The sequence below is a fragment of the Amphibalanus amphitrite genome, unplaced genomic scaffold, assembly GCF_019059575.1.
Source record: "Amphibalanus amphitrite isolate SeventyFive unplaced genomic scaffold, NRLGWU_Aamphi_draft 000044F_arrow, whole genome shotgun sequence".
NCBI classification, from domain to species: domain Eukaryota; kingdom Metazoa; phylum Arthropoda; class Thecostraca; order Balanomorpha; family Balanidae; genus Amphibalanus; species Amphibalanus amphitrite.
The window spans coordinates 768771-793830 of NW_024881540.1; the positions used below are offsets into that span (position 1 = coordinate 768771).

The window sequence follows — 25060 nt, forward strand, 5'->3', positions numbered from 1 at the left end:
CCTAACCCAGCAACTACCGGGTCGATCGAGACAAAAATGCCACTATGAAGTCGATTTGCTGGATGCGATTCCATCGGCTGGTTTGCTTATGGTGAAATCAAGTGACCTCGAGGGGTCAAATTAACGTTGTCACCTGTCATCGATAACGTCACCGCCGACCAACGGAATGGTATCAATTTACACCACAATATATCGTGTTCTAATGTTGCTATATATTTTGTGGAAATTATCGTAGAGGCAACCCATGTGATGTGACTGAGCAGTATAGGTTACGGACTGGAGATAGCTTGAGCCGAGTGGTTTACATAGCCTTGAGCCTAGTCATTACCGACGTCGATATACGGTATACCTATGAACTGTATTAATTGTATTAGCCCGCTGGTGAGCTCGACGATTATTAGTCAAGATTCTTGCAGATAAGGTTCAAGGGCCAAATTATAGTTTCGTCCGCCTAGTACCAGCCGTGTGTGCAGATATGTGTTAGACTCGAAGGCGTGGTGTGAATCGTGACAAACATGTAACATTCAGGTGCTTCAGATGATACGGAAGTCAACAGTAAAAAGGAGCACAACGATAGTTTCGATCAACCATTTATTTCTTTTCACAAGAGATGGTAAGAACGAGCAAGAACATGTCGAATCATACCTCGTCTATGTAAGCACATTCAGTTGATAACAAGATTAGGGGAAAGTGGGGTAAGACGGACACCTTAACTTTGGAGCCATTTTTCGGCCGGTTAGAAACATCATAGAAACGGGAAACTGAGTGAAAACCTCTTTTAGACATTTTACTTCCATTTGCCAGAAGATGAGACTTAGACCTGATTCAACAAATAAACTGCAGCTATTTTTGCAAAACCTTGCAAAAACCCGTCTTACCCCACCCCATGGGGTAAGACGGTCACATGGGTAGGGCAAGACGGCCAGCTTCTTTCACCGACCAGTACAGCTCGCAACAAATGCCCGAAATTAGCTGCATTGATACAGTCGCTCGTTGGTCTCAAGTGCCTCGGAAATGGCAGTATACAAGATTTGTGCAGAAGGCGTATGCTCGTATATAGGCCCTAGATCAGAAGTCATGTAGAACCGTTTTTCACATTCATCATTCGAGAATAAACTGTGCCGAAGGAATATTGCTAACATGTCTGTGAGTATCGGAATCGAAGATATTCTTATAAGAAATGCTTCTTTTTTTCCTACAGCAACAAAAATATTTTCACCATTACAGACCCATTGGATTCATAGTTGTCCGTCTTACCCCTAACTCAATGTAAGAAGTTCAGCACAATTTTTCTCTGTGGACAATTTGATGCAGACAAAGCAAATCCGCGGTAAATGAACACTGGTGGCATATGAGTGTACCACAAGTGATTGCGAGTTTTTAGCTGTATAGTGCTGCACACAAAAACTTGCACAATACATTATGGATGTTTTCAATGAAATTAGTGTTTTAAAGAAATCAAAATAAAAGATTATCGACTGAACACAAAATCACCAAACTTCAATGGTGGTGTGTAGTGGGAAAGACAATTCTGGTCCTAATTTTTCTCGCTCGTAGCGCTATTGGTTTGGTCTGCAGAAGGGGTGCCCGTCTTACCTACCCTGACCGTCTTACCCCACTTTCCCCTATCAGCATCAGGGAATAAAAGCCCGAAGCACGGAATGTATCGTCTAGCGATATATATTCTTTAGACTATGCATTGCGTCGTTGGACTAACGACATATTAGTCTAGCGACATTACATCGTTAGACTATATATTCCGTGCCCGAAGTCTTACACCCGAAATGCATCTAGTTAGACTTTGCCTTATGCTTCATCGCATAGTCTTAGAATATCAGTATTTCGAGTAAGATGACACGACAGATATGTCGATGTATGACAGACAAAGACATCGATATCAAGAAGTTTACATATCTATAACGAACTACACCTATTGTAAACAATTCTGTTACACAATATTTGCAGCAACACACCGGAATTTCACCCCAAAACGTCCATGTACGTAAAACGCAGTCCCATGGCCGGCGCTCGTCGGACCGAGCTCGTCCAACCAGTCACCTCGAGTCGCCAACTGTGCGCCCGCTCAGTGCTCGCCATCACGAGTCCGGGAGACTAGCTGCTGGCCGCGCCCTTGGGCACAGGTGAGGAGGCGCCGAGCGTGCGGTTCACCAAGTGACGCACGCGCAGCTTCTGCATACGAATCGCTCGCATGCCGAAACTGGTGATCTCGCTGATGGCGCTCCTAGAACGATAAAACGACTGTTAATATTCATGTCCCTTCTTCCTCCTGCATTCCAATAGCGTGCCACGAGGAAATGCAGCCAGTGTCAGTGACCGCTTCTCTATAACGAACGTGAGGTATGACGGGTAACTAGCAACGTATGACGGATTCCATGCTTCCGCCTTCCAGTAACTATTTACTTTCACAGACAGTTACCTCTTCTCTTGCATAGTTATTCTACGCGTAAGTCTGTAAGGCCGGCAACTTTTTCCGGTAATGGTCGAATGGCACTGAAGTCAGTCGACCGTCTGGAGGAATAAAGTCTGACCATGTTATAAATTACCAATTATACGGCAATCAAAGGCAAAACCAATGAATCGGCCACGTAATAAATGGAGCACTTTGCTGCGTTAGCTGAAACGGTTGCACTAAGTCATTTCGTGGAATATAATATCTTAATATGCACGGAATATGCACGCTATTGTCTCTTGGTCAGACTGACCTAGCTGCCAAAATCTAGATAGAAATTTATGCGGATATCCATAGAGATATTAGGTAGGTATTAGGTATAAGATAAGATCTCTTACGGATCATAAGATCTCTATAATGCAGATATCCACGGCGGAGCGGACGTCAGTCGCGTGCCGAGGTGTCCAGCCGCGCGGCGTAATGCATTTAGATCACGGGTGTTTAATTTACTAGTTACAAGTAATTGCACTTACCTACCTACTTCATCAAACTTTTAGGCCCAGTTTTTGCCAGTTTCGATTACTTTGCTAATGCTTAGGTAAGGTGCGTTACTCAATACCTGGTTGCGTTGCAGTGACTACCTACAGCTTCCAAAATTCACATATTTAATTATGTACAAGCCGAAATTAACGGTTATCTAGTGGCCCTGCAACAAGTGATTCCAGTCGTAGATTTCACTTCACGACTGTTTATTGAAGCTCCGCTCTGTCGGTACGGTTGAAGCTCGACACGCAGGCCCATGAACTTCCAGTCCGCTCGATTCGAATTTTCTCCATTATCCACCCGAAACCCCTGATGCCCACAAAAAAAAAATGTTAAGCCAAGAGCGGGGCAAGTTTGTGGGCCAACGGAACAACTCCCTTCGATAGCCAAGCCAAGCTGACGCTTTGGCTATATTTTATCCCAATTTTCCGAATCGCCGCTGCTAATCGGCTTCTTGGAAGCACACTTCAGTCTGATGAATGTCGCCGCCGCTCGGTTAGCACCTAGAGGCCAGCAGGTCGCCGTGGACGTGGCTGCATCGAATTCAGTAGTGTCTCGCTCATCTCGGATCGCAGTCACGTTTTCAGGCGGCGAAGCGAGCTTAGACTGCGCTCCGGCGTTTGCAGTCATGGCGAAGAAAGAACGAGCAGTGCAGTCAGATCAGCTTCACAGCGTCTAAAACGTGAAAGCGTGCTTTCATTTAGGCGTCTCATTGCTTCTACCGCAGTACTCAGAGTTCAGACTTCGTTCCTTGGCAATATGGTTCTTTTGCTAGTGCTGCTATCTCGATCTTAACATGACGTTCGTCTCATGTGTGTCATATACCTACCTTCCACCTTTGGCTATGTGTTTTTCCGCCTTGAATATATTTCGGTGCTGTCTTTTTTAGTGCATCCGAAAATCTCGATGTGCTCTGCGACGCGTAGCTTCTCAACTGCCTTCACAAATGGCTTTCGTCTGCTCCACAGCTTAGCCAGCAGCTGGACGGTGTCAGTGTCATCGTGACCGAACTGGTAAACAGCTAACGGGATCAGCATGGCACATCAGCCTGGCCGAAGGGAGCGTGTTGTGAGGTGAGTCAGGACGTGGGTAATAAGCAATGATGTAGGTATATCGAGGCAGGTCTGCGCTTAGGTATTGTGCATTTCTTAAAAGAAGAAAGGACGATAGTTTTGTAGGTTGTCGGTAAGTTGTAGGATGTGGATTTATGCGGTATATATTGTAGGAGGGCAGCTCGGGCTGAATTGTTGAATGTTGATGAAGTTATAACATGCATTGCTACCTACCCCTTCCACTAGTTTAACCTAAAAACAGGGCTAACGGCATGTAAACACCGTTAAGACTGAGATAATGGAAAAATGGAACAACATTTTGAAACATACTTACGTCCATAGTTAGACGGCTTCGCGAAGAAGGCCAGACTAGAAGCCAAGGTCAGACATGCTGCAAAAATCAGCAAGTGTGTGAAGCGCCGGACATAAATTAAGCGTTCTGCTGCAGCACAGAAACATAGAGCGAGCGAAGGGCAAAAATGGCATTTAAAAAGCGCAAAAGGAACACAGAAAGTTATCTTGACATCAAGAAGCATCAGCCGACACTGGTGAGCATGAGGTCAGGAAGCGGAACATGCCACGGCTGCTTGCAAGTACAACTGAAACTTAATTATTTGTGTATGGTCTTCTTCCTTCCTTTACAGGCTGCACATCAATAAGAATAAAATTAACTTTACTTGCGAAAAAATGATGGAATATAAATCATGTGTAGGTAATAAGCATAACTGTCATTCGTATAAAAAAACAGTAGTCATGTTGAAAAAGTCATGCGAAAGAACTGATCGCCAGCGTTGCATGCTCTTTAAAATGGGGAGACGGAGGAGCCACTGGCAGTTGATATTTCGGCATATGCAATTTCAAGCACACATGTCGGTATGCTCATGCAGCAGGCAATAATTTGATTTTCAGAAATGGCAACCGAGGCGGAGGACATTCGTGGCTTTAAGTAATTTGGTGCTTCAATAATTTCAAAGAACATAGGCATCAAGACGGGCCGAGTTATACGCAACTACCAACATTGACCTTTAAAGGTCAACTTTTTAATTAGGTATCAGGCTGCTTCATGGATACCACTGAACCCTTACTGTTGCTGAGTGTCATCGTCGTTGTGTTTGGAGAGCGCCATCAGGATCATGGTAAGCTCCTTCTTGTTTATTTTGCCGTCACGATTGAAGTCGCAGCCTCGTAGGATGGTCTCCTGGAACTCATCCAGATCCTTGGCGTCGTAGTCCTGCCGAAAGAAAAGGACTTCTTGCAACCTACCTATATCAAGTGGCAATGGTAGGAATAGATACCAAACGGCCGGAAACAACTTTTGCATTTAAAACGGAATCAATCCTAAGCAGGAGCTCATATATATGTCAACCGGTTATTGACCATGATTAATTCAGTTTTACCTTTTTAACCAGCTCCAGCAGGTCTTTCAGGAAGCCTGTCAACTCGTCATCTTCGATGGTGCCGCTGTTGTCCTAAAATGTAACGTCATGTGAGAAAAAGAACAGAACTGTGGATAGTTCACAAGGTGTGAGTACCTGTAATTGGGTGAAAATTGCACCAAGCATTAATGAAACATCAGCACAGGGTTTGTTCCAAATGTCCTCTTAATAGTTTCTCAACTGAGACATTGGCTTCTTGTGACTATATTCGAGCAAAACGTGTACGCTTAACGTTGCAATCTATTTCGCTCCTGGCTGCAACAAAATAAATGGCATGTTACAGCTAGAGCATCAGATACCGTGTTCCCGAGAACGCTTCCAAGTTCCATCAAACCCATTTCATTTAAACTGAATCGTTGAGAGCGCTTCGCTCTGGACTCACCCTGTCGTAGAGCGCAAATACTCGTTCGATGTCATCTCGGGTGAGTTTGGAGGCTCCCTGACAATTGGAAAATGTCAGTCATGCGGCTTAGATAAGGGGCTCAACGGGAAATGGGGTCAGTTATATGATTTATTAAAATAAAAAAGCTGCAGACATACAGCTTAGGCTGAACGTGAACACACTGAACAGTAACTAAAGGGTATTCATATGACATATCTCTTTACACCATCCATTCCTTGTCCTTTATACCGGACGTAACTCAGCCGTTTATTTATATCGCCCTTGATAAAGCATATTCACACTGCAGCGGAAAGATTGCGCTTACCAACCACTGGAAACACCAGACATGATGATTTAACCCGTTGTTTGTATCTCATCCGAACTCATGGAGCATTTCATTTTCTAAAAGTGATTCTATTTTGACCATTGCTTAAATTTGGTTCGTCATTCGTGACTACCAAAAAGTACCAAAAGTGACACCTACATGCGAATACTCGGGTTCTGCAATTTAAACGGATATTGGCACAAACAAACATTAACATGCACACGAATGACTACATACATGCATACATATATGGTACACGTACAGCTGCAGATGCATTGGTATAAGGATACCGCACTAAGCGTAGGGGAGAGTGGGGTAATTTGGCCGCTTTTTTTAGAAAACGATGTAACTTAAAATTGACGACACATTTCTGCATTTCCTCAACGCTGGCAGGTGTCGCATTCATTTTACTTTACTGGACAGTGAACTTGAAATGATAGAGTAATTACTTATATTGAAATTGTGACGTATTACAAAGGTCTGCAAGGCGGCCAAATTGCCCCACTAGCAGGGTTATTTGGCCGGGGGTGTGGGGCAATTTGGCCGGTGTTAGTTTGCGGTCGGGATTTTCTGTTATATTGCGAGTCAGCTTCAGATTCAGCAATGACGTGTGTCCTATGACGTATTTACCACATTTTGGAGGTTGACTCATGGGGTCACAGGGGTCAAAATAGCCAAATTAGCGGCTCTAGATGCGTAGACAGTTTTTTACGAATAACTTTTGAAGTAATCAAGCTAGGCCAAAACTTCGAGTACCATCGTAATTCTCTCGTCATTCCGCATCGAAACATATATGTGTTGACCTCGAGAAGTCAAGGTCAAAGGTTGACCTCAGGTCACGTTACCTCAGGTCGCTTGACCTCAAGGTCACGTGATTTCAAGGTCATCATGCATATCATTCGATGCGCCTTGGCGAGCTGAACAGAATGAGGCCGTTTGTGCGGCTGTACCGTTTTTATGTAAGGATTTATTAGCAAAAAACGTTTGGTAACCTTTGATGACGTCACATGCTCTTACAGTTGACCAATCGGAAGTAAGGCATCAAAGTAGTCAAAGTTGGTCATGAATCAAGTCATTTATGGTACAATTGACCATGAAAACTCTGCCATCCCAGCATAGTGACCATGAGCGCACCGGCCAAGTTACCCCGCTAGTCCCGGCCAAATTACCCCATATTGCCATTCTGAAAATTTTTGTGTATAAAGTCATCACGGCTATACGGAATTAGATGAAATTGCTCTTGGAACCGCTGAACACCCCCAAGAATGGCGCTATAATGTCTGAATTCGTTTTTAGCCCAAATACTACATGTTATACAACTTTGTAAACAGAAGTAAAAGTTACCATTTTCTAATGAAATTAACGTTTTATTAATTTTGAATAAAACTACGAGGGGCAAAGTTTTGACATTTGTCCTCCAGTTATTTCTACCCATGACAAATGAATAGAGACTAGAGTTATTTCACTCACTTTTATTAGACATCGTACAGGTGGGGGCGGCCAATTTACACCACCGGCCAAATTACCCCACTCTCCCCTACCGCTTACTCGCGCATTGTTTCAACTTCGTCCGTCTTTTTGTACGAATAGTTTGTCCGCAGATGTTCTTTCTCTTATCATGACCTTAACACAGATAAAATGTGTATTAAATGTATCGTCTTCCGCGTTATTTGTCTTATGTTCCAGTGCCATTGGCGGATTCAGGTACTTGGACGATAGGTATACAATACGATGCATCGGCGCTACGGGTGTGCTTATAAGGGTAACTGCATTCCAAATTTTCGCTATTTACAGACGAGTCGTGGTTGAATGCACGTCTTCTGGCTCCGTCAGTGTCCATTATATCACAAACCGCAGCCACTTCTGTCTTCGCCTTTCACTACTGTCTCCTAGTGACACAGTTACTTTACTGCGTTACACGGTAGCTCAGTGGGCCGGGAGGAAGGCTCCGGCCAAGCCCCGGCCAGCCGCCTGGGTCGCGAACGATCCGACACCGGGGGAAGAGAGGGCAGGGGAGGGTAGACGACGGTCCCTGGGCTCAGTTAGCGCCTCACTCACCGCCGGTCCCGCATCCCGCCGCGCTCGGCGACACTCTTCTGAAGCCCGTAATGTGCTCTGTCAACTACAGGGTCGATGAGCCTATTAGCACGCTAAAACAAATGGTGAAGATAGCATTCGTTTTTTCAATTGCTGTGGATATTTATGGACGGACTACGTGGACTACTATCTAGACTATATACTACTTGACTATGGACCACTATGCAATAAGCGCGCGTGAGAAAATGGACCACAAAACTGACAGCTAAGCATCAGAGTCCAGGCGTCTTACCCAATCAGCATCGCCCTGAGTGAGGGACAGGCGTTAATTTCAAGCGATATCTCCTACCCGCGGCATTTTACCGGTGTCAATGTGTTACCAATGGATAGGCTGCGCCTTTGGATTTGGAAGCGATTGCAACTTTAAAGCTGCGGTAGGTACATTAACTAATTTGTTATGAAAATATGGTTAGTTAGGTACCTTCTTGTCAATTGCAGCCTGGGGTAGGTTTTAGGTATTATCGGTTGGTAATACACTTTTAAGAATTGCAACAAACATTCAATACGCGCACCATGATGTGATATTTTGGCAATCTACGGGAGACGACGATTGGATGGTAGTCACTGAATAACCTTCTTTTGAATTGAAGTTAGAAGGGGGAAGGCTCTGCATCATTATTTCCAGAAGTTGATGTATAGATAAACCAAAGCGGAAACGGGAACTTGAATGAGGAATGAGCATCACAATTAGGAATGAGCATCACTTCCACATTATTGTAGATATAATATTGGTATCAGTACCTAGTTACTGGCTAGCCTTATAAGTGGCTTTTGACCGCAATTTTGGTCTGGCAGTTGACATCTGTGTTGGTCGACATTGGCGCCGGCCTGTTCAATTTCTGTCAGCACATGCATTGTTTATAAATGCCCGACGTCCGCAGGAGATTGTCTCATGTCCCCTCGCTGCAAACTGGTTGTCGTTGGATGCAGCCACCAAGTCATCACGACTGTTCTCATTATTATGTAAGTAGAGCACGGTGGGATAAAAAGCTGTCTCGGAATGATATTGTTCCGTGCGCATCATCATCCGCCTGATCCTTAGGGTGACCATCGCTGGGTGTCTAATGACTGGGGAAGGAGCACTTTTTCGTTGATTGAATCTCGTTAACATTTATTCCTAATCTCGTTTATTCCAGTAGAATTTGGAAGTACTCCATTCAGAACATAAATGGAAACGTAAAATCATTCAAATAATGCATAAAATTGCAAAAGTAATTCTTATTTAGAAATGGCAATACCTTTGACAGCATGAGTAAATTTTCGCAAGCGGCACAAGATGCGCAAGCTTTGGCTCTTGATGCACATAAGCACCTTCCACCCTCCCTGAAGACTTGCCCACACGCTAGGTGATGTCGCTGCTCGCACAGAGTAATAGTAAAAACAGCAAAGGCGAATACAGCCAGCGACGCTCAGCTCGCATTTATGTAGATGCTAATGCGTAAATGTGTTATATTTCCCTCGTCAGGACAGGGGGTGGGCTGATGCTCCCATCAATAAAAAAAAAACATGGCGTCATCCTCCAGAGTAGTCGGTGGAATACGAATCCGTGGCGTTTTGTTCTACTGCTCAGCATGTTGTTGGATGCACACCGGTTTATTAGCAGCAACCAAAGTAGGCTCAATAAAACCTGTCTGACTGCATTTATAAATGAACCTAAACGGCTTTCGCCACATAAGCTCAAATCTGTATGATTCGGATTGTTTTGTTTTGTTTTGTGCCGATTAATGCGCGGTAAAAATCTGCCTAAATAAATGGCTGCTGTCTAGATAAATGGATTGGCTCCCAGCCAACAGCAATTGAACTTTAGCTGCAAAACAAATAGCCTTAGCAGTGTTTCCGGTAAGGCAGCCACATTATGTGGACCTGAGGTCACCAGATGTACAGTAAAATGAGGAGCCTGTGGTCAGTCAGCTCTAGCCAAGAGAAACAGGCGAATGTTCCCATCGCTGACTTCTGATAGAGGCAAAAAACGAGACAGTCGAGGGGCGGGGGTCGCATCAGCCCTCTCCCTATTGCTGTCGAGAATGAAACAATGTTGTCGGAATGAAGAAGATGTAAGATCATGCTACATCGTAAATTGATAAAAATACAACCAGTTTATTACCTCTCTTACCTTGAATACCGATCGGCAAAGGAAGTTCTCCTTTACTGGCAACAACCTGAAAAAATGCATGTATGACTAATGACTTGTCCACTCGTGGAACGTTCCTCTGCACAATCATTACATACCGTCCTATACAGCCTTGGGCACAGCAGCGTTGGATATCAGGCAGGGCTCGCTCTGCTTTCTAAGAATCATCGCCGAAATAAGGCGACCAGACTATATGCGAGCCAGAATTTGGTCACAGTGGGAAGTCGTCAGATCAAAGTGACAATCAAGCTTAGAGAGTCAATAGCCATTTTCACGACGGGCTATCCGGCAAATGAACGTAATTTGACCAAATCTGCACCTAATCTCTTTTACAGCAAATATCTTTATTTTATAAATTTATGTCAGTGTTTTTATCGATGATACTCACTGATAATATGACAAAGTAGGCAGATAAGCAATTAGCGCAACCCTACCTGTTAGCTACTAAGAGATACACTGAACCTAATTTGACCAAAGCTGCACCTAATCTGTACCAAATTTGCACCAAATGTGTACCAGATGGCCGTCGTGAAAACGGCTAGTATCCGCTTTATACGACCGCTTTATATGCCAAAAACACAAGGTGTTTTGATTTGCATGCATTTCTAAATATTGATTTATCACTGTCACATGTAACTTACTTTGCCATTTCGGAGAGCTGTAGTTTTCCGTCTTTGTTGGCGTCGAACACTTGAAGCTGCAACAGGACGACAATGAGGTCAGTTATGGAATCTTGAGGCGCTCTTTTGTTGCGGCAATAACAATAAAATATTTATATTATTGCGATCACATGAAATGAGAAAACAAGCATTCTTTTTAGGTGCTCAAATATTCAATAAAAAGGCGCATAGCGGCACATCTATTTTATTCGAAGATGCCAAACCACGCAAATTTGTGTCGTTTGTTTAACTAATAGTTCGTGATAACCAATGAAGAATTAGCTTAGCATAAAAGCTTCAAGCTCACATAAGTGGCGCATACTTTAGGCTTCAGATTATTGGTGGCGAACTTCTTTGCTTACCATGGTGTCGGTATATTCGATGAGCTTGTCTTCAGATACCTCAGTAGACTTCTTTGCTTCTTTGAGAAGATCACGGAGAAAAGCCTGTGAGCGCGGTAGAAATGAACAATCAGCGGAAAAGTTGTTAACTTTGGTCTATGAGTGAAATACTCGTACCGTACTTAAGTACCTACCGCACTCGTACTCGTACTTAAGGGCCATATATCTTGATTAACAAGGAATTTTATGTTTAGGTTACAGTGAAATTGTATAATATAGCAATAATAAATATCAAAAGAATTGAAATTAGCCAGTGCCGGTAACTGATCATGAATAAAACATAAGATTAAACAAATTGAATTAATTTTACTTGAATATGAATGATGCGATTGTGTCTTCATCTGCCAAATACGGTGACATCGACTGCAGCTGGGGGAGGGGAAGGGATGAGAGTGTCCTGTCGCTTCACCATCGGTCCCTGTCATGTCTGCGGGGCCCGGAACGAAACTTAAGCCGCACTTACCTACAGTTCGGCCGGATGGTAGTGGCCAACATCGAGTGGCGCCGGCATCTCAGACTTAACACATCTGCACATCACACACTGCTCACTGCACACTGCACAGCGCACACTGCACATCACACACTGCACAGCGCACACTGCACAGCGCACATCGCAAACTGCACAGCGCACACTGCACACTGCACAGCGCACACTGCAATCACACACTGCACAGCGCACATCGCAAACTGCACAGTGCACAGGTGATCTAGGAATCATCGACCAAACGAACATTACACATGAGATCGAGGGTAGAAGGGTTCAAGGACTGAACAGCTGCGCACAGTACCTTCAGTTCATCCGCTTCGATGTAGCCCGAGTTATCCTTGTCATACTGACGCCATATCTGGAAGAAATTGACAGTATTTCACTGGCGGACAGTTTTTTGTTGTTTTTTTATTTCAACAACTTCAGCATTAGCCATTGTCATCGATACCGTGGTCTCCTTACGTATCTTTGCTATGTTGCATATTGTTATTATTATAGTAATATAAGTTTTATATATAGGAAAGAAAGGTATTGATTATAACCTGGCAGTAAAAGTAAAACCGCCTTCGAATGAAGGGTTAACTCGCATAAGAAAATGTGTTTTGGGGGCTCCTCCGAAGACAGCACGCCCTATCAGGAACGCAAGCAAAATACCTCTGTGTTGATTTTTGTGTTGAACGTTATGTTATATCGTATTATCCACAACATCTCTAATAGGGCTGGATCTCTAAAAGGACCCTGCGCTATTCGGTTTTATCTTTTTTTTTCATCTTTTTCCTCTCACTCCTTTTAAGTGCACCGAAGCTGTTGTTTTCGAAAAAAAAATTATTGTCGTCATGACAAAGTATTTCTTTCAACATGCAGAAATTGTCCAGTCATGTCGATTGTCGAGGCTAGCATAGGGTGTATGTATATTACAGGGAGGCGATTACATCAGGTCTTATTAGGAACACGGCCATCAGAGCGGGTCACACGACTAGGGGTGGTGTGGTTTATCGTCATGACTATCCGACAGGCTTGTTTGTTTGGTCAGTATATATGCAGCGCAACATTAGACGCCACGGCCCATAATGCACCGGCGACCCCCCCCCCCCTTTGATAACAGGTCACAGCATGATACCAACCGACGCTGGTGGTCCCGCGGCTGAGGACACAAGTGGACTAATCGGTGGGCTTAGCCCGCTACGATAAGTGCTTCTTTTCACTTTGATTTGTAGAAAACGTTCACTTTGGATTTTTTCCATGCAGAAAATGTGGAATGTATGACTTATTCATCCAATAAATTAAAGTAAATCAAGCTAACTTTATTCGAAAGCCTCTCGAAAAAAAAACTAACACATTAAATCGCCCACCTTCATGAACTCAACGCTGGACTCCAGGGGGTTATCGAAACGGAAGAGCAGAAGAAAGTTCTCCTCCATGGGCAGCAGCTGAGCCAGCTGCAAACAGGTCAACGTCAACGTCAACTGGGAGCCGTGTATACTACTTATATACTGGCACATAGCTGATAGCCGTCCCGAGGGGATCTGAGGTCACAATAGCATAGGCAGTACAGGGGACAGTAGACAACATAGCGGGGATAGCATATAACTCAGCTGAGGATCGTAACGGCTAGACGACACAATAACTGTACAATTTACATTTGTATAACTATGACATCAATCGGGGCTATCCGGTGTATGCATGCAGTTCAGGTGCGTCTGTCCTTATGTTGCGTTAAACGTTTGAAAGTTTTAACAGCATAAGCGTCGTTAACATTCCCTCCATTTCCTGCATGGGCCGATTTATCGACCTCACCTCTCTGATCTCAATGCGTCCGTCCTGATTGTCGTCGTACGCCTCCATGAAACATTCCTTCAGTTCAGCCAGCATGGTGTCTGAGACCACCTGAAACGACCCACTGTCTGTCACAGGAGCTCCACTAAATATCACATGGTGGACTGACACGCCGGGAACCTTCCACTTTCCTTCTGAAACGAGCTAAGAGGTAGTCGTTGAAGCGTCATAGACGTGGTTTTGAGACGTGATAGACGTGACACGACGACATAAAAATGACGCATCAAAATGACTACGTTCATGCAACTTATACCTAGTCGAATATGTGAAACAAATTTCAGGAGTGTCACCATTGCGTTTTTTCCATTGGAATAATTTACACGTCATTGTTGAAGGAGGCGCCTAGCCCCCTTCATGGGTAGCACTGCACCCCGTTTTTTTTTAAGGACATTTAGCCATGAGCACCCCTTTGAAGTATCTCCACATGTTTTACGTACCCACAGTCGCATTTGGGCGAGGTGAATGACTCAGCTCGTTAATTCTGTGAGCCCCCCTCCCCCACTTCACAAATGACTTCTCACCAGGCACCCGTTACAGACACGAACGCCCCTTCAGAGGGGCCATTTGTGTTTCAATGTTTACACTCATGAAAACCATGCCGACCTCCGAGCATGGTAGGCCCACTCGAATGTGAATGCTCCCTTGTTGGTACAGTGACCAAATTCAAGCCGGCGTGTTCTATGTTACATTGCACTTTGCACGTCAATGTTGATTAACCCTCGCTTGGCGGGGGAGGTTGATGCAACCTCCATAAGGGTTTTCGTACGTAGCGGAAATGGCGGCGCGTAGGGCCGCCAAATTTGGCTTATCCTATGGGGCATCCTTTAAGCACATTCTCTGAAAATTTCCAGCTTCAGTCCTGTCAGGCCAGGTCACCAGGTCCCGAAATTGGTACGTTGCCAGGTTAAAATTTAAATAATTTAGCAATATCAGAATAACACACACAACCTTTTTGCAAATTGCGTAAACACGGTGGACGTAGCACCACTAAATTTCTGACACTTTTTAGGGCATCTATCTGACACATGTCTCGAGCATTTTTAGTCCCAGTGGGCAGTGACCTCAGGTCAGGTCACCAGGTCACGCAAACCCGTAAATCGTCAAATTAACCCTCGCCCTGGCAGGGGGAGTCGATGCGACCCCCCCTAAGGTTTTTCGAAGATAGCGTTAAAACGCCGGCGCGCAGCGCCGCCAAATTTGGCACAGCCTATGGGGCAACCTTTTTACATATGACATGAAAATTTCAGGTCCGGGTGACCTTGGGTCAGGTCACCAGGTCAGAAAAACCGGTACAAGGTCACGGTCAAATTTCAATTTTTTTTTGCACCTGTAAAACTCACAGATTTGGACTGAGTTCCTTCAAACTTTCAGGAAGTGCTAAGTTCACCGAGTTGTATAATATATAGTTCGGGTTTTTTTGAGGTCACTGACCTGAGGTCAGTTAGAGGTCATTACGTCGTAATGTTAGGCCTATGGGAAAGTATTAAATTCGGAAAAACTGAAAATATCCGCTTCGTTCTATCACTTTTGTGCTTTGAAACCATAGTACTTCACAGGAGGCCACTTGGTGCTTCTTTGTTTGGTGTACTTATCCATGGGTCAGGTCAGATGAGGTCAACTGAGGTCAAATGACGTTTTTGCCAATAACTTGGCACATAATGACGGTAGAGCTTAAAAAATGGTGTCATTGTGTTCCTGGTGATTAGCCGAATCGAACGATATGCGATATGATGCAATTTGGATAACTTGAACTTAATCAATTAATTAAAGTTTGCTTAAAAATTAAGAAAAACTTTAAGTACACTTAAGCAAACTAAACAAGTATATCATTCAACGCGCCTTGACGTGCTGAGTTCACTGGTGCTTTTTTTGCTGTATCTTAATTAGATCAAAAGTTATAAGCGAAAAACTTTTGACCTGTTTTTAGCGAAATTTCTACATTTATACCCCCAACCCCCCCTAAATATTGACCTAGAGCAACCAAATTTGCACAGGGGCGAGAACTCCAGGGGCCCCACCTACCTACCAAATTTGGTGTTTCTAGGTGCCATAGGAGCCAATCGCCAGGGGGGGGGGTCGCATCGACACCCCCCCCCCCCTGCCAGGCCGTGTTATGAAAAATGTCCTGCCATGGTGTGTCAAAAGTGGAAATAGCCGCCCGGCTTTAGTTCGCCAGCCTTGTCAATAGATGGCAGTATCACAATATGGGCAGCGGACCGTGCAATTGACGTCAAATTTTCGTTATCTGCTAAGGATTGAATGGCAGATCTTCTCATGCAAGAATCAAGTAAATCGGTCCACAACTTTTCTAGCAACAGAGATATGAAGTCAAACACCCTGCCAGAGCGGCGGCGCGGCGGCCGGCGGCGGCCGCCGCTACGCGCCGCCTGGGAGACTGGCGGCGCTGAACGGCTCCGACTTGGCACTGCACTAAAACCTGTTAACTGCTTGGAATAGTTATTATAGCAAAATTTTCATTCAAGTGAGGAATAGCCAAGGGCAGGAAGTATGTATGCTTGCATGTGCGTACTGTGTAAGCCAAGAAACTGCATTTGCAGATACTCGCTAATATTAGATCCAGCCAAGTCCAAAAGCATTCCAGGGGCTGTGTTTCTGATGAGTCAACAATATTTATCGTTCGAGGGCGGATACAGTTTTAACAATACAAAAAATATTTTTGCACAGCTCTATTCCTTGAATAATTCTCTTCAACGCCTTATTCCTAGTTAAGCGAATTAGCCCACCCTGGTTGAATAAATAAGGCGATTTCGCCACAAGGTCGCGGAAAACCGACCGAAAACGGCCGCGCTCAACGTTAATTTGGGCATGCAGACTCTTAAAAACTCGCATTGGGCGGGTAGAGTTTCCCAGGTATTGGCTCCAAAACACCGTATTCGGCTCCCGAATACGTCCAAGTGACCCGCCTCGTTCCTAGTTAAGCTCTAATTAGATGAAGTGACTCATAAGGAGCGAAAAAGCGTCAAAAAGCATGAATTTCCCTATGGCGGCGGGCTGCCGGGTTGCCAGACGGCACACCGGCTATTTCCACTTTTGACACACCATGCCAGGACGAGGGTTAAGACCGAAATCACACTTATTTCACGTGTTTTAGCGAATTTTTTTTAATTTATTCCTCCAAAATTCCAAATATTGACCTGAACTCACCAAACTTGTACGGACGTGAGAACTTTAGCGGGTTCCCCGTAAATTTGACGTTTCTAAGTGCAATAGGAGCCAACCGCTAGGGGGTCGTACCAAACGCGGAACGCCCTCCCATGGCCGTCAGTGTTATGAAAAAGACACTGGCCGGGCGAGGGTTATTAACCTTCCAGGCGGTGGGGGGGGGGGGCATTTTTTTGCCCCCCCCAAAGGCTATGATAGGTTTTTTTTCCAAAGGCTATGATAGGTTGGCCGCTAATGACGTCAGAGTGACGTCATTTTTGCCATTTTCGACCCAAAAAAAGGTTTCGCGGGAAGAGCTGTCAGGCCTACAGCTTTAGAGATATAGAAAAATGTTTCAGACATAAAAGGTGTAGAATTGAAAGGGCTATAAAACTGCTATTTCGGTTTTCGATTTTTTTGGATTTTCACCCCCAAAAATAAAAAATAGATTTTTTGAATAAAATAGCCAAAAAATCCATTTTTTTCGAATTTCGAAAAAAAACCGGAATATATGTGATAGCCCCTACCGCCTTCTACCTACATACCAAATTTGAGATCGATACCTCTTTTTTTGGCCAAGTTATAGCGAAAAAACTGTTCAAAATTGATGACGTCAAATTTTCAAACTCAATTTTTAGCAATTCTAGACCTCGTAGCGCAAAACAAAGACCACCATTAGACTCCCCGTGACGAGCTGCATCGAATCGATACCCATTTTATGCAAAAATATCACCTTTGAAATTTGACCTTTTTTGACCTGACCTAGACCTGACCTTCACCAGAAAGTGACCTAAACCGTACCTGATGGTCTTATAACCAACACCATTGAGTTGGAAATGAAAAACTGGCCATAAAACATGCATCACATAACCTTAGTAAAGTTGGGCTCATGTGGTGACCCTTGGTGACCTTTGGTGACCTGACCTGTGACCTGACCTGGTATGACCAGTGACCTCTAATAGCAACATATGTACTAGACAACTGACGTCTTATCGTTGATTTTCGACAAAATGCGTTTTACTCGGTGTTATAGCGCTTTCCCTAGAAGCCCCGTGAACGGTGAAACATTTTATCTTTGACCTGACTTGTGACGTCATCGGTGACCCCGAGGTCAATAAAATTTGGGTTCCTGCGACAAATTTGACAGGGCTATCGAACGCCGTTTGAATTTTCCGGATCCGTCCAGTAGTTTCGGAGATACGGGGGGGGGGGGCAAAAACGTGCCCCCCCCCCCCACCGCGCGGAAGGTGGCTGGTAGGCCCACCGCCTGCCGGGTTAAAGCAGATATAAAATTAATGAAGGGTGATGAAATTTTAGATGTAGATAAGTGGTATTTGAAAACCACATTCAAAAAATTGAAATGAGTTATCATGCTGCGCGTTTCGTTGAAATGTAGGTAGACGAATGTCACATATTTCAAACACGTCATTGTGTGATACTATTTAATAAATTAAATAAAAGACGACAGCGGCGCAGTGTACGGTGCTATTTTCCATGGGTGTGACTGTGGACTGACCTCCGGTCCGCAGTCGGTGGCATTGACGCTGGATACAAACTCTCGCAGAAAGCCATCCAGTTCGGTGCCCTCGATGAAACCGTTTCCTGAAACCAGATACTTTTATGTATTGCTGCCCTTGCTGCATTGATGCTCGATAAGAACGTGTTCGAGTTATGTAAAAGAGCTTGACTGTTAACCCGCGAGTTGCTGAGGGGGGGGGGGGCGTTAAACGCCCCCACTTTTTTCGCCGGGCCATAGCATAAAAAAGGCGCGCCGCAGGCGCGCCAACTTTCGTGTACCTGTAGGGAATTGATTGAAGTTTATTGTGACAAAGTTTCAAAAAAATCGGTCGGAAAATTTTTGAGATATCGAGGTTTAAGTGACGTCATGATTTCTGAGTTTTCGACCAAAAACGGCATATGTTCAAAAAATCATATAAAATCACAGAATAGACATACAGACATGCCGTAAACGCCATTAGACTGCCAATACCATGATCAATCAAATAGCTATCTTCGATTATTGATTATCGTTCCGCATTTTCCATAATCTTGAACTGAATCTTGGCAATTTTTCGTGACTACTTCACGACCATGATACATGCATTTATTAAATTGAACTTTTTGAGCCAAACACGTACACATATGATAAAATGAATGTCACCATCGTGTTCTACGCCCCAAATTACCTATAAAACATGTGTCACAGGTTGCGAATATCAGTTTTGATTTTCGGGGATATGTGCCTACCCGGTTGACCTGACCTTGACCCTGACCTATGCTTGACTGACCCCTACATGGAGCTGACACTCTTGTAGGCCTTATATGATGGATTGTGCACCGTTTTGACAGAGTTTATGACGAGAGGCGCCCATTGCGAAGTCCTGAAGTCCATGCTACTGAAAGCCCGATTTCAGGTGTTTGACCTGACCTTGACCCGACCTGTGACCTCGAAATTCAACTTTTAAGTACTCATCTGAAGCGTCTCGTCGCGCTCTTTCGTTTGCGGCCTCGTGCGTTTCGCTGCGCCTATTGGTTCTCGAGTTATCGGCTGGGGGCGTTTAACGCCCCCCCCCCCCCCCCCAGCAAATGGTGGGTGGCGAAATACCCCAGCAACTGCCGGGTTAACTACTTCGTCAACATTAAGACATCAATCAGAATCATTAGCTCACGCCCTGCTGGGAAAGGCATTTTTTCGCAGATATATCAAAAATGGCGGGGTGGAACGCCGCCGTTTTTGACACACCTTATCATACATCTTTTTGTGCACATGTGAAAATTTCCGACTGAGGCCTCTCAAAATCAGGTCACCAGGTCACGTCAAGTGACCTCACCTAAAAAAGTTTCAATACCTGCCATAGCCACACCGTGGCTATACCAAGTGACGGATCACTTTAAAACCCTATTCCTGGCGGGCTCCGCCGGGACAAGAAACTGGCGGGGGGGGGGGGCCGATTCGGCCCCCCCCCCCTGAGATCTCGAGAACGAAGCAAGATAGCGACAAGCGGTAAACGGCATCGGATAGCATGGACAAGGTCTACAATTTATACCAAGGTCATTTTCAGGTCAGGTCAAAGATGACGTCACAGGGGTCGAAAAAGTCAAAATGGCGGCGCTAGATATGGAGATAGGTTTTCTCGAATAACTTTCGAATTAGTCAAGATAGGAACAAACTAAGGGCATCATCGTGATCCTCTCGTCAATCCGCATCGAATGATATATGTTGACCTCGAAAGGTCAAGGTCAAAGGTTGACCTCAGGTCACGTGACCTCGAGGTCATCATGTATATCATTCGATGCGTCTTGACGAGCTGAACACAATGAGACCATCCACGCGTCTGTATCTTGTTCCTGTACGGAGTTATTGGCCAAAAACCTTTGGTGACCTTTGATGACGTCACATGACCTCACAGCTGCCCAACAGCAAAACAGACCTCAAGGTAGTGAAGGTTGATCGTATATGAAGTCATGTATGGTATATGGGGCCATTCCGACCCGTTTTAGTGGTAAAAACAGGGAGTTGATTTTTCCCCCATTGACTTATAATGGGGAGGTCGCGAAACTGACCTGACCTTAGGTCACCGATATCAAAATTCCGAGATATACAAATTGCACATACTGGTACCCTAACTAAAGCCTGAAGAGAAGAAATTGATCGGTCAAAAACTCTAGCTCTGGCGTGATTGCAAACTTTTCTGAGGTAGGGTCACCTAACCGCCTCTGGTGACCTGACCTGAGGTCAGATCAACTCAAAATTTTCAGACATGTTGCGTAGAAGCCTTTTAGGAAAAGTCAGAAAATTTCAGCTTCCTAGCTCAACGCGTTTGGGAGAAATAACCAAAAAACCTCAGGGGGGGGGGGGCTCCTGAGGCCCCCCCGCCAGGAATAGGGTTAAAACTTTCAGCAATTGATAAGAGCAGCAATATGTGCGAAATTTATATCTCGGAATTTTAATGTCGGTCACCTAAGATCATATCAATTTTGCGCCCTCCCATGATAGGTAAGTAAATGGGAGAAAATTGAAAGGCGTCGCTTTTCGACGAACGTCGTCCCAAGCACTCAAAGGCTGAATTACAAGTAAACATGACACACTGAAACGGAAAATGGCACCCGTGACCCTTCCTTATGTCCCTGAGGTCATCTCGGGTCACGAATGGCATTACAGTTTTTCGCACTTTTGATAGAGGCATGTAACACCATAGATGCGCTCGACTCGACGTTATGGACCGACTGATCTGCGACCTTTTCCTGTCAGGTCATGACCTTGATCTGAGATCAACATCTAAAGTTGACCCATCAAGGTCAATTCATAGTTTATTCTATGCATCTCGACGAGAAGAACACGAAGCTGCTAAAAGTAAGCTCGTGCAAGTTTTGAATGAAAAGTTATTGCAGAAGCACTGTTTCCGTAAGAAGTCTATTTTGGCCGTTTTTGCTCCCCGCAGGCTAAACTGTTGACCTTAGGTCAAAGGGCGTTAAAAAAAACGTTATCGAATGCGCCTTTCCGCGGCGCTGTAGCTCCATCCTTTGCTAAGCTTGATTAAGTTTGACCTGGAAATTGGCGAAATTCTGCCTCCGATGATCTCCGGTGACCTGAACTTTGAACTCACCAAAAATGTGACCGAAGTAGTTTCTTTATTATTTTCTATTCCCTTTCGAACACCGTCTACAGAATGTCGCTACGTGGCCCAGGAGCCGAATTAGAAGGGGGGGGGGCGGGCGGGGGTATTCAAACACACATGCCCCTGGCAGGGCATGGAAATCCAGGAGCCACAGCGGGGCGCCGGTTAATTAAAAATGAACGGTATATATTGGCCTTAAGATGCAAAAGTTGATATATAAATCAGCCGAATGATTAGCCGAATGAATGAAGGAATAGATCATGACCTGACCCCAGTTCCTCTTGGCGCTTGGTAAGCACGGCGAAGGTGCAGCGTGGAGGCTGCACCCTGCAGCGTGCAGTCTCAACGGCAGTGCGGCGCGTAGACGCGACGAACAGCCCCGGGCATACCGCCTGGTCCACCACACCTTTGAGGTCCTTGAGCAATGAGGCTCCTTGTGTTCCGTTAGGCATGTTAATGAAGGCAGCGCCCAAGCAGCCCCACAAGAATACCGATGGGATCGATGAAGTCTAGAGAATTAATCCTTCGCGTTGAACCGCCTGTCGCAAGCGTTTCTGCAGAGCGCAAGCGCAGCGCACAGCCATCATCGGGTTTCTTAGGTGTTATGGCACTGTCCTGCGGGAAACATTGGCACTTGTAAACACTTTCGATTCGATCTCCAGCCAGTTGTCGATGACCCTGTGAAGTTTCACCGTCTCCGTCCGATATCTCTGAACGCTGACAATGCGGAGTCGGCATGCCGCCGCCGCCGCGCCGTCTTCAAAGAAGTGAAGACCCAGTGACCCTCCCCGGGCTTCCACCGTGATCAAAATATGATGTTTTCTTTGCTCACTTTCCTAGCATCGCTTTGATAAATCGAGAGCCTTCCATCGTATTACCGAAATTGGTTCGCAAAAAAATCACGGTTTCGTTTGCACTTGCTCAGAAACAACGTACGGAATGGTCTTCGAAGATTGCTATGGGATTTCGTCATTATTTGGCATATCGCAGCGGAACCTTTTTACAATCATGTGCGTACTACGGCGGCGGCACCCTTCTTCCTGACGAGGCGTCACATCTGCTGAGAATTTGCTGAAAAGTACCTCCTTAGAAACGGTGTTCACCGGGGCACTTCAGATGTGCGAGCGACTTACTTTCCATAGAACTTGTTGCTTTAAAGATTTTGGAATAAGGAGAACACTGCGATTAACTTACGGGAAAGTCGTTATTATTTTTCATGCATATAATGAAAAACTACCAGCTTCAGCATTTTTAGCTTAATAATGAGTTATGTATGCATATCTGTAAACCTATTGATTATCAGAAGTTCGATGAGAATCGCAAATGATCCCTAATGATTTCTCGGATAGTTGTAACACAGGATCATATCGTGCAGGGTAGCTGGCCAGCTTACCGTCAGCGTCATAGTGGCTCCACACCTCCATGAACTGGTTGGCGGTCAGCTTCTTCAGTTGCCGGCTCTCGGCGTCACGGAACTGGCGCATGAAGTTGTTGGCCTTGTCCAGCTTCACCCTGCTGGAGGGACTGGCGGTGGCGGCCTGGGTGCTCATTCTGCAACAGCGCAGTGCAGGGCCTTATTGCACCATCTAAATACTCCATCTGATAGGTCGCGGGTTGCGAGCCAATTAATAAAAGGAAATGCTAAAATTGAGTTAAAATTCAGGAAGGTGACCTTAGATGTTTTTTTTTTGTTTTTTTGTTTAGTGATATGACCTGAAACGACCGAGTTACTTTCACTATTATCTTTTACAACGTTTTGAACGTCGTTCACTTATTGCCGCTATCGTAGTCCAGAACTGGAGTTAGATGAGGTGTAACGCCCCAGTTATCGTCACTCAGCTTTGCAGCAACATCTCTGAAATGAACTACTGCTTTTATTATGTGCATTGCGCATATTGTAAGCAACGTTGACAATAGCCGAAAGAAAGCGTTTCGACACATTCACAGTGTGCTGCGCTCTGAAGAAGGTTCAATTTAATAAAAAGTCCAGATTCTCCTCCCTTGTGATCAGTGTCACGCTCGTGTCGCTAGAATGACTCCTGAGCACCAAAATTTATCCCAAGAATGTAAAATATTTGCTTTGGCCGGGTCGTTCCTTAGCCAGTGACTGGCGCAAGAACCCGATAAGCTCTACAGTGACAGCATAATAGACTTATGATAAATATGTCCTCGATTGTTATGCATTTAAACTGTTAATCATTACTAGCATTTTTTAATTTGGTAATTTTATATTGAATAAATATTATATTAATAATTTTTCAATCTAATTCACATCGTTCCCTTTATAATGTAATATGTATGTAATGTTCATGATTGACGCTATCGTTGATACTCTTATACGCCTTTTGAGCTACAAAGATACGAATGAAAAATGTGAATGTGACGCGATTGATGAAGTGGAGAACAGTTACGAAAAACACCAGCATCAAACTACTGTCACATAACAAGCACTGTGGGAGTCTGACAGCCATCACTTGGTGGAGGCTGGATGGCCTGAATAAAATGAGTGGCCTTTATTTACCAATAAGGCATTGGGTGGGCCGGTTCCGCACGCTATCAGCGGACCATAACGCGTGATCGACGACAAAGGGGCGCGGTCGTTTGGCGGCAAAGTGTTTTTGCTCCCCAGTAGTCGGAGGGCTTCGCCCAGAGGTGGCTAAATTGAACTCGAAAATTGGGGATACATTCATTTACATTAGGATACAGATTACACATTAATTTCTTCGCATTCACTTTTTGAGGATGCAGCTGTAAACGCAAACATGGCCGTCGCATTGGTGAGCCAGCGGCAGTGCGTTGGGATACTGTCTTCTCTGTGTCAACCCATGCTTCTGACAGTGTGTCATTGCTTTGTAAAATAGCCCCTTAAAATTCTTGAAAGATCATGGGCTCCAAAAACAATTGTCAACTTTAGTTATACCTAATGAAAATCTGACGTCTTTAGCATCCCAACTACATGCCTTAAATGCGTAGGTAAACTGTTATCCTCCAGAGATCCTCTTGCACCCGAAACGCTTTGGAAAGGACGGCACCGTCAATGTTTGCTCGTAAGATCTACGCTTGAATTTTTCATTACAGCAACATGACATTCAGATTATCGCTCGCAAAGTGCAGGCCGAAATTAGTGTCCGCGGTCAGATTAGGGCTATTTGCCGAGTGTGTCCGCGTGCACAGGTGTCTGGTCTGGCCAGCTCAGCGGTGACGGAAGTGCTACTGACCCACCTGAGTCGGCTGGATGGCGGCTGGCTGGTGGTCGGTGCCACACTAGCGTCGCGCGGCGTCCGCACAGCCGGCGCCGCGGCCGCCCGCCCTCCGCCCGTATTGATCGGCCCACCGGCCGTATTGCAGTGCGGTGCGCTGCCGACGCCGCCCCCCCTCACCACCCATCGCCCCCCCCCCTCCCAGGCGGCACACAGGTGGTCCGATGACACAGTCCGACAGCTCACGGAACCCCTCTCCGGTCCAACACATCACGGAAGGAAGGCCTCTTCAGACGGCTCACGGAGAGCTCACGGAAACC

The 25060-nt window shown here is 45.1% G+C and overlaps 1 protein-coding gene across 5 annotated transcripts; it reads right to left on the reverse strand.

Annotated features, from left to right (window-relative positions):
- Positions 1-572: 572 nt before the first annotated feature.
- LOC122377428 (calbindin-32-like) lies at positions 573-24845 on the reverse strand. 5 transcript variants are annotated; one of them, XM_043357452.1, is made up of 15 exons: positions 24762-24842; positions 22934-23096; positions 18438-18523; positions 13721-13810; positions 13276-13362; positions 12225-12281; positions 11398-11481; positions 11018-11073; positions 10359-10404; positions 8478-8492; positions 5824-5880; positions 5403-5474; positions 5091-5236; positions 4340-4396; positions 2104-2242 (listed from the first exon to the last, which is right to left on the reverse strand). In XM_043357452.1, the coding sequence occupies exons 2-14, from the start codon at positions 23088-23090 to the stop codon at positions 4375-4377; spliced, it is 975 nt and encodes a 324-aa protein (XP_043213387.1). In that variant the 5' UTR covers positions 23091-23096; positions 24762-24842; the 3' UTR covers positions 2104-2242; positions 4340-4374. The 5 variants fall into 5 exon arrangements, with proteins under 5 accessions (XP_043213386.1, XP_043213385.1, XP_043213384.1 ...); XM_043357450.1 differs by lacking the exon at positions 4340-4396 and having other exon boundaries at positions 1609-2242; positions 22934-23091; positions 24763-24845; XM_043357449.1 differs by lacking the exon at positions 4340-4396 and having other exon boundaries at positions 1609-2242.
- Positions 24846-25060: the final 215 nt, after the last annotated feature.

Bases quoted from the DNA above. Each gene is read 5' to 3' on its own strand.
- LOC122377428 (XM_043357450.1), bottom strand. From the start codon at position 23,090: ATGAGCACCCAGGCCGCCACCGCCAGTCCCTCCAGCAGGGTGAAGCTG. The intron at 12,282-13,275 runs GTGGGCGATTTA...AATTTCTTCCAG, and splicing joins CCAGCGTTGAGTTCATGAAG to ATATGGCGTCAGTATGACAA. The intron at 11,074-11,397 runs GTAAGCAAAGAA...GTCCTGTTGCAG, and splicing joins TCGAATATACCGACACCATG to CTTCAAGTGTTCGACGCCAA.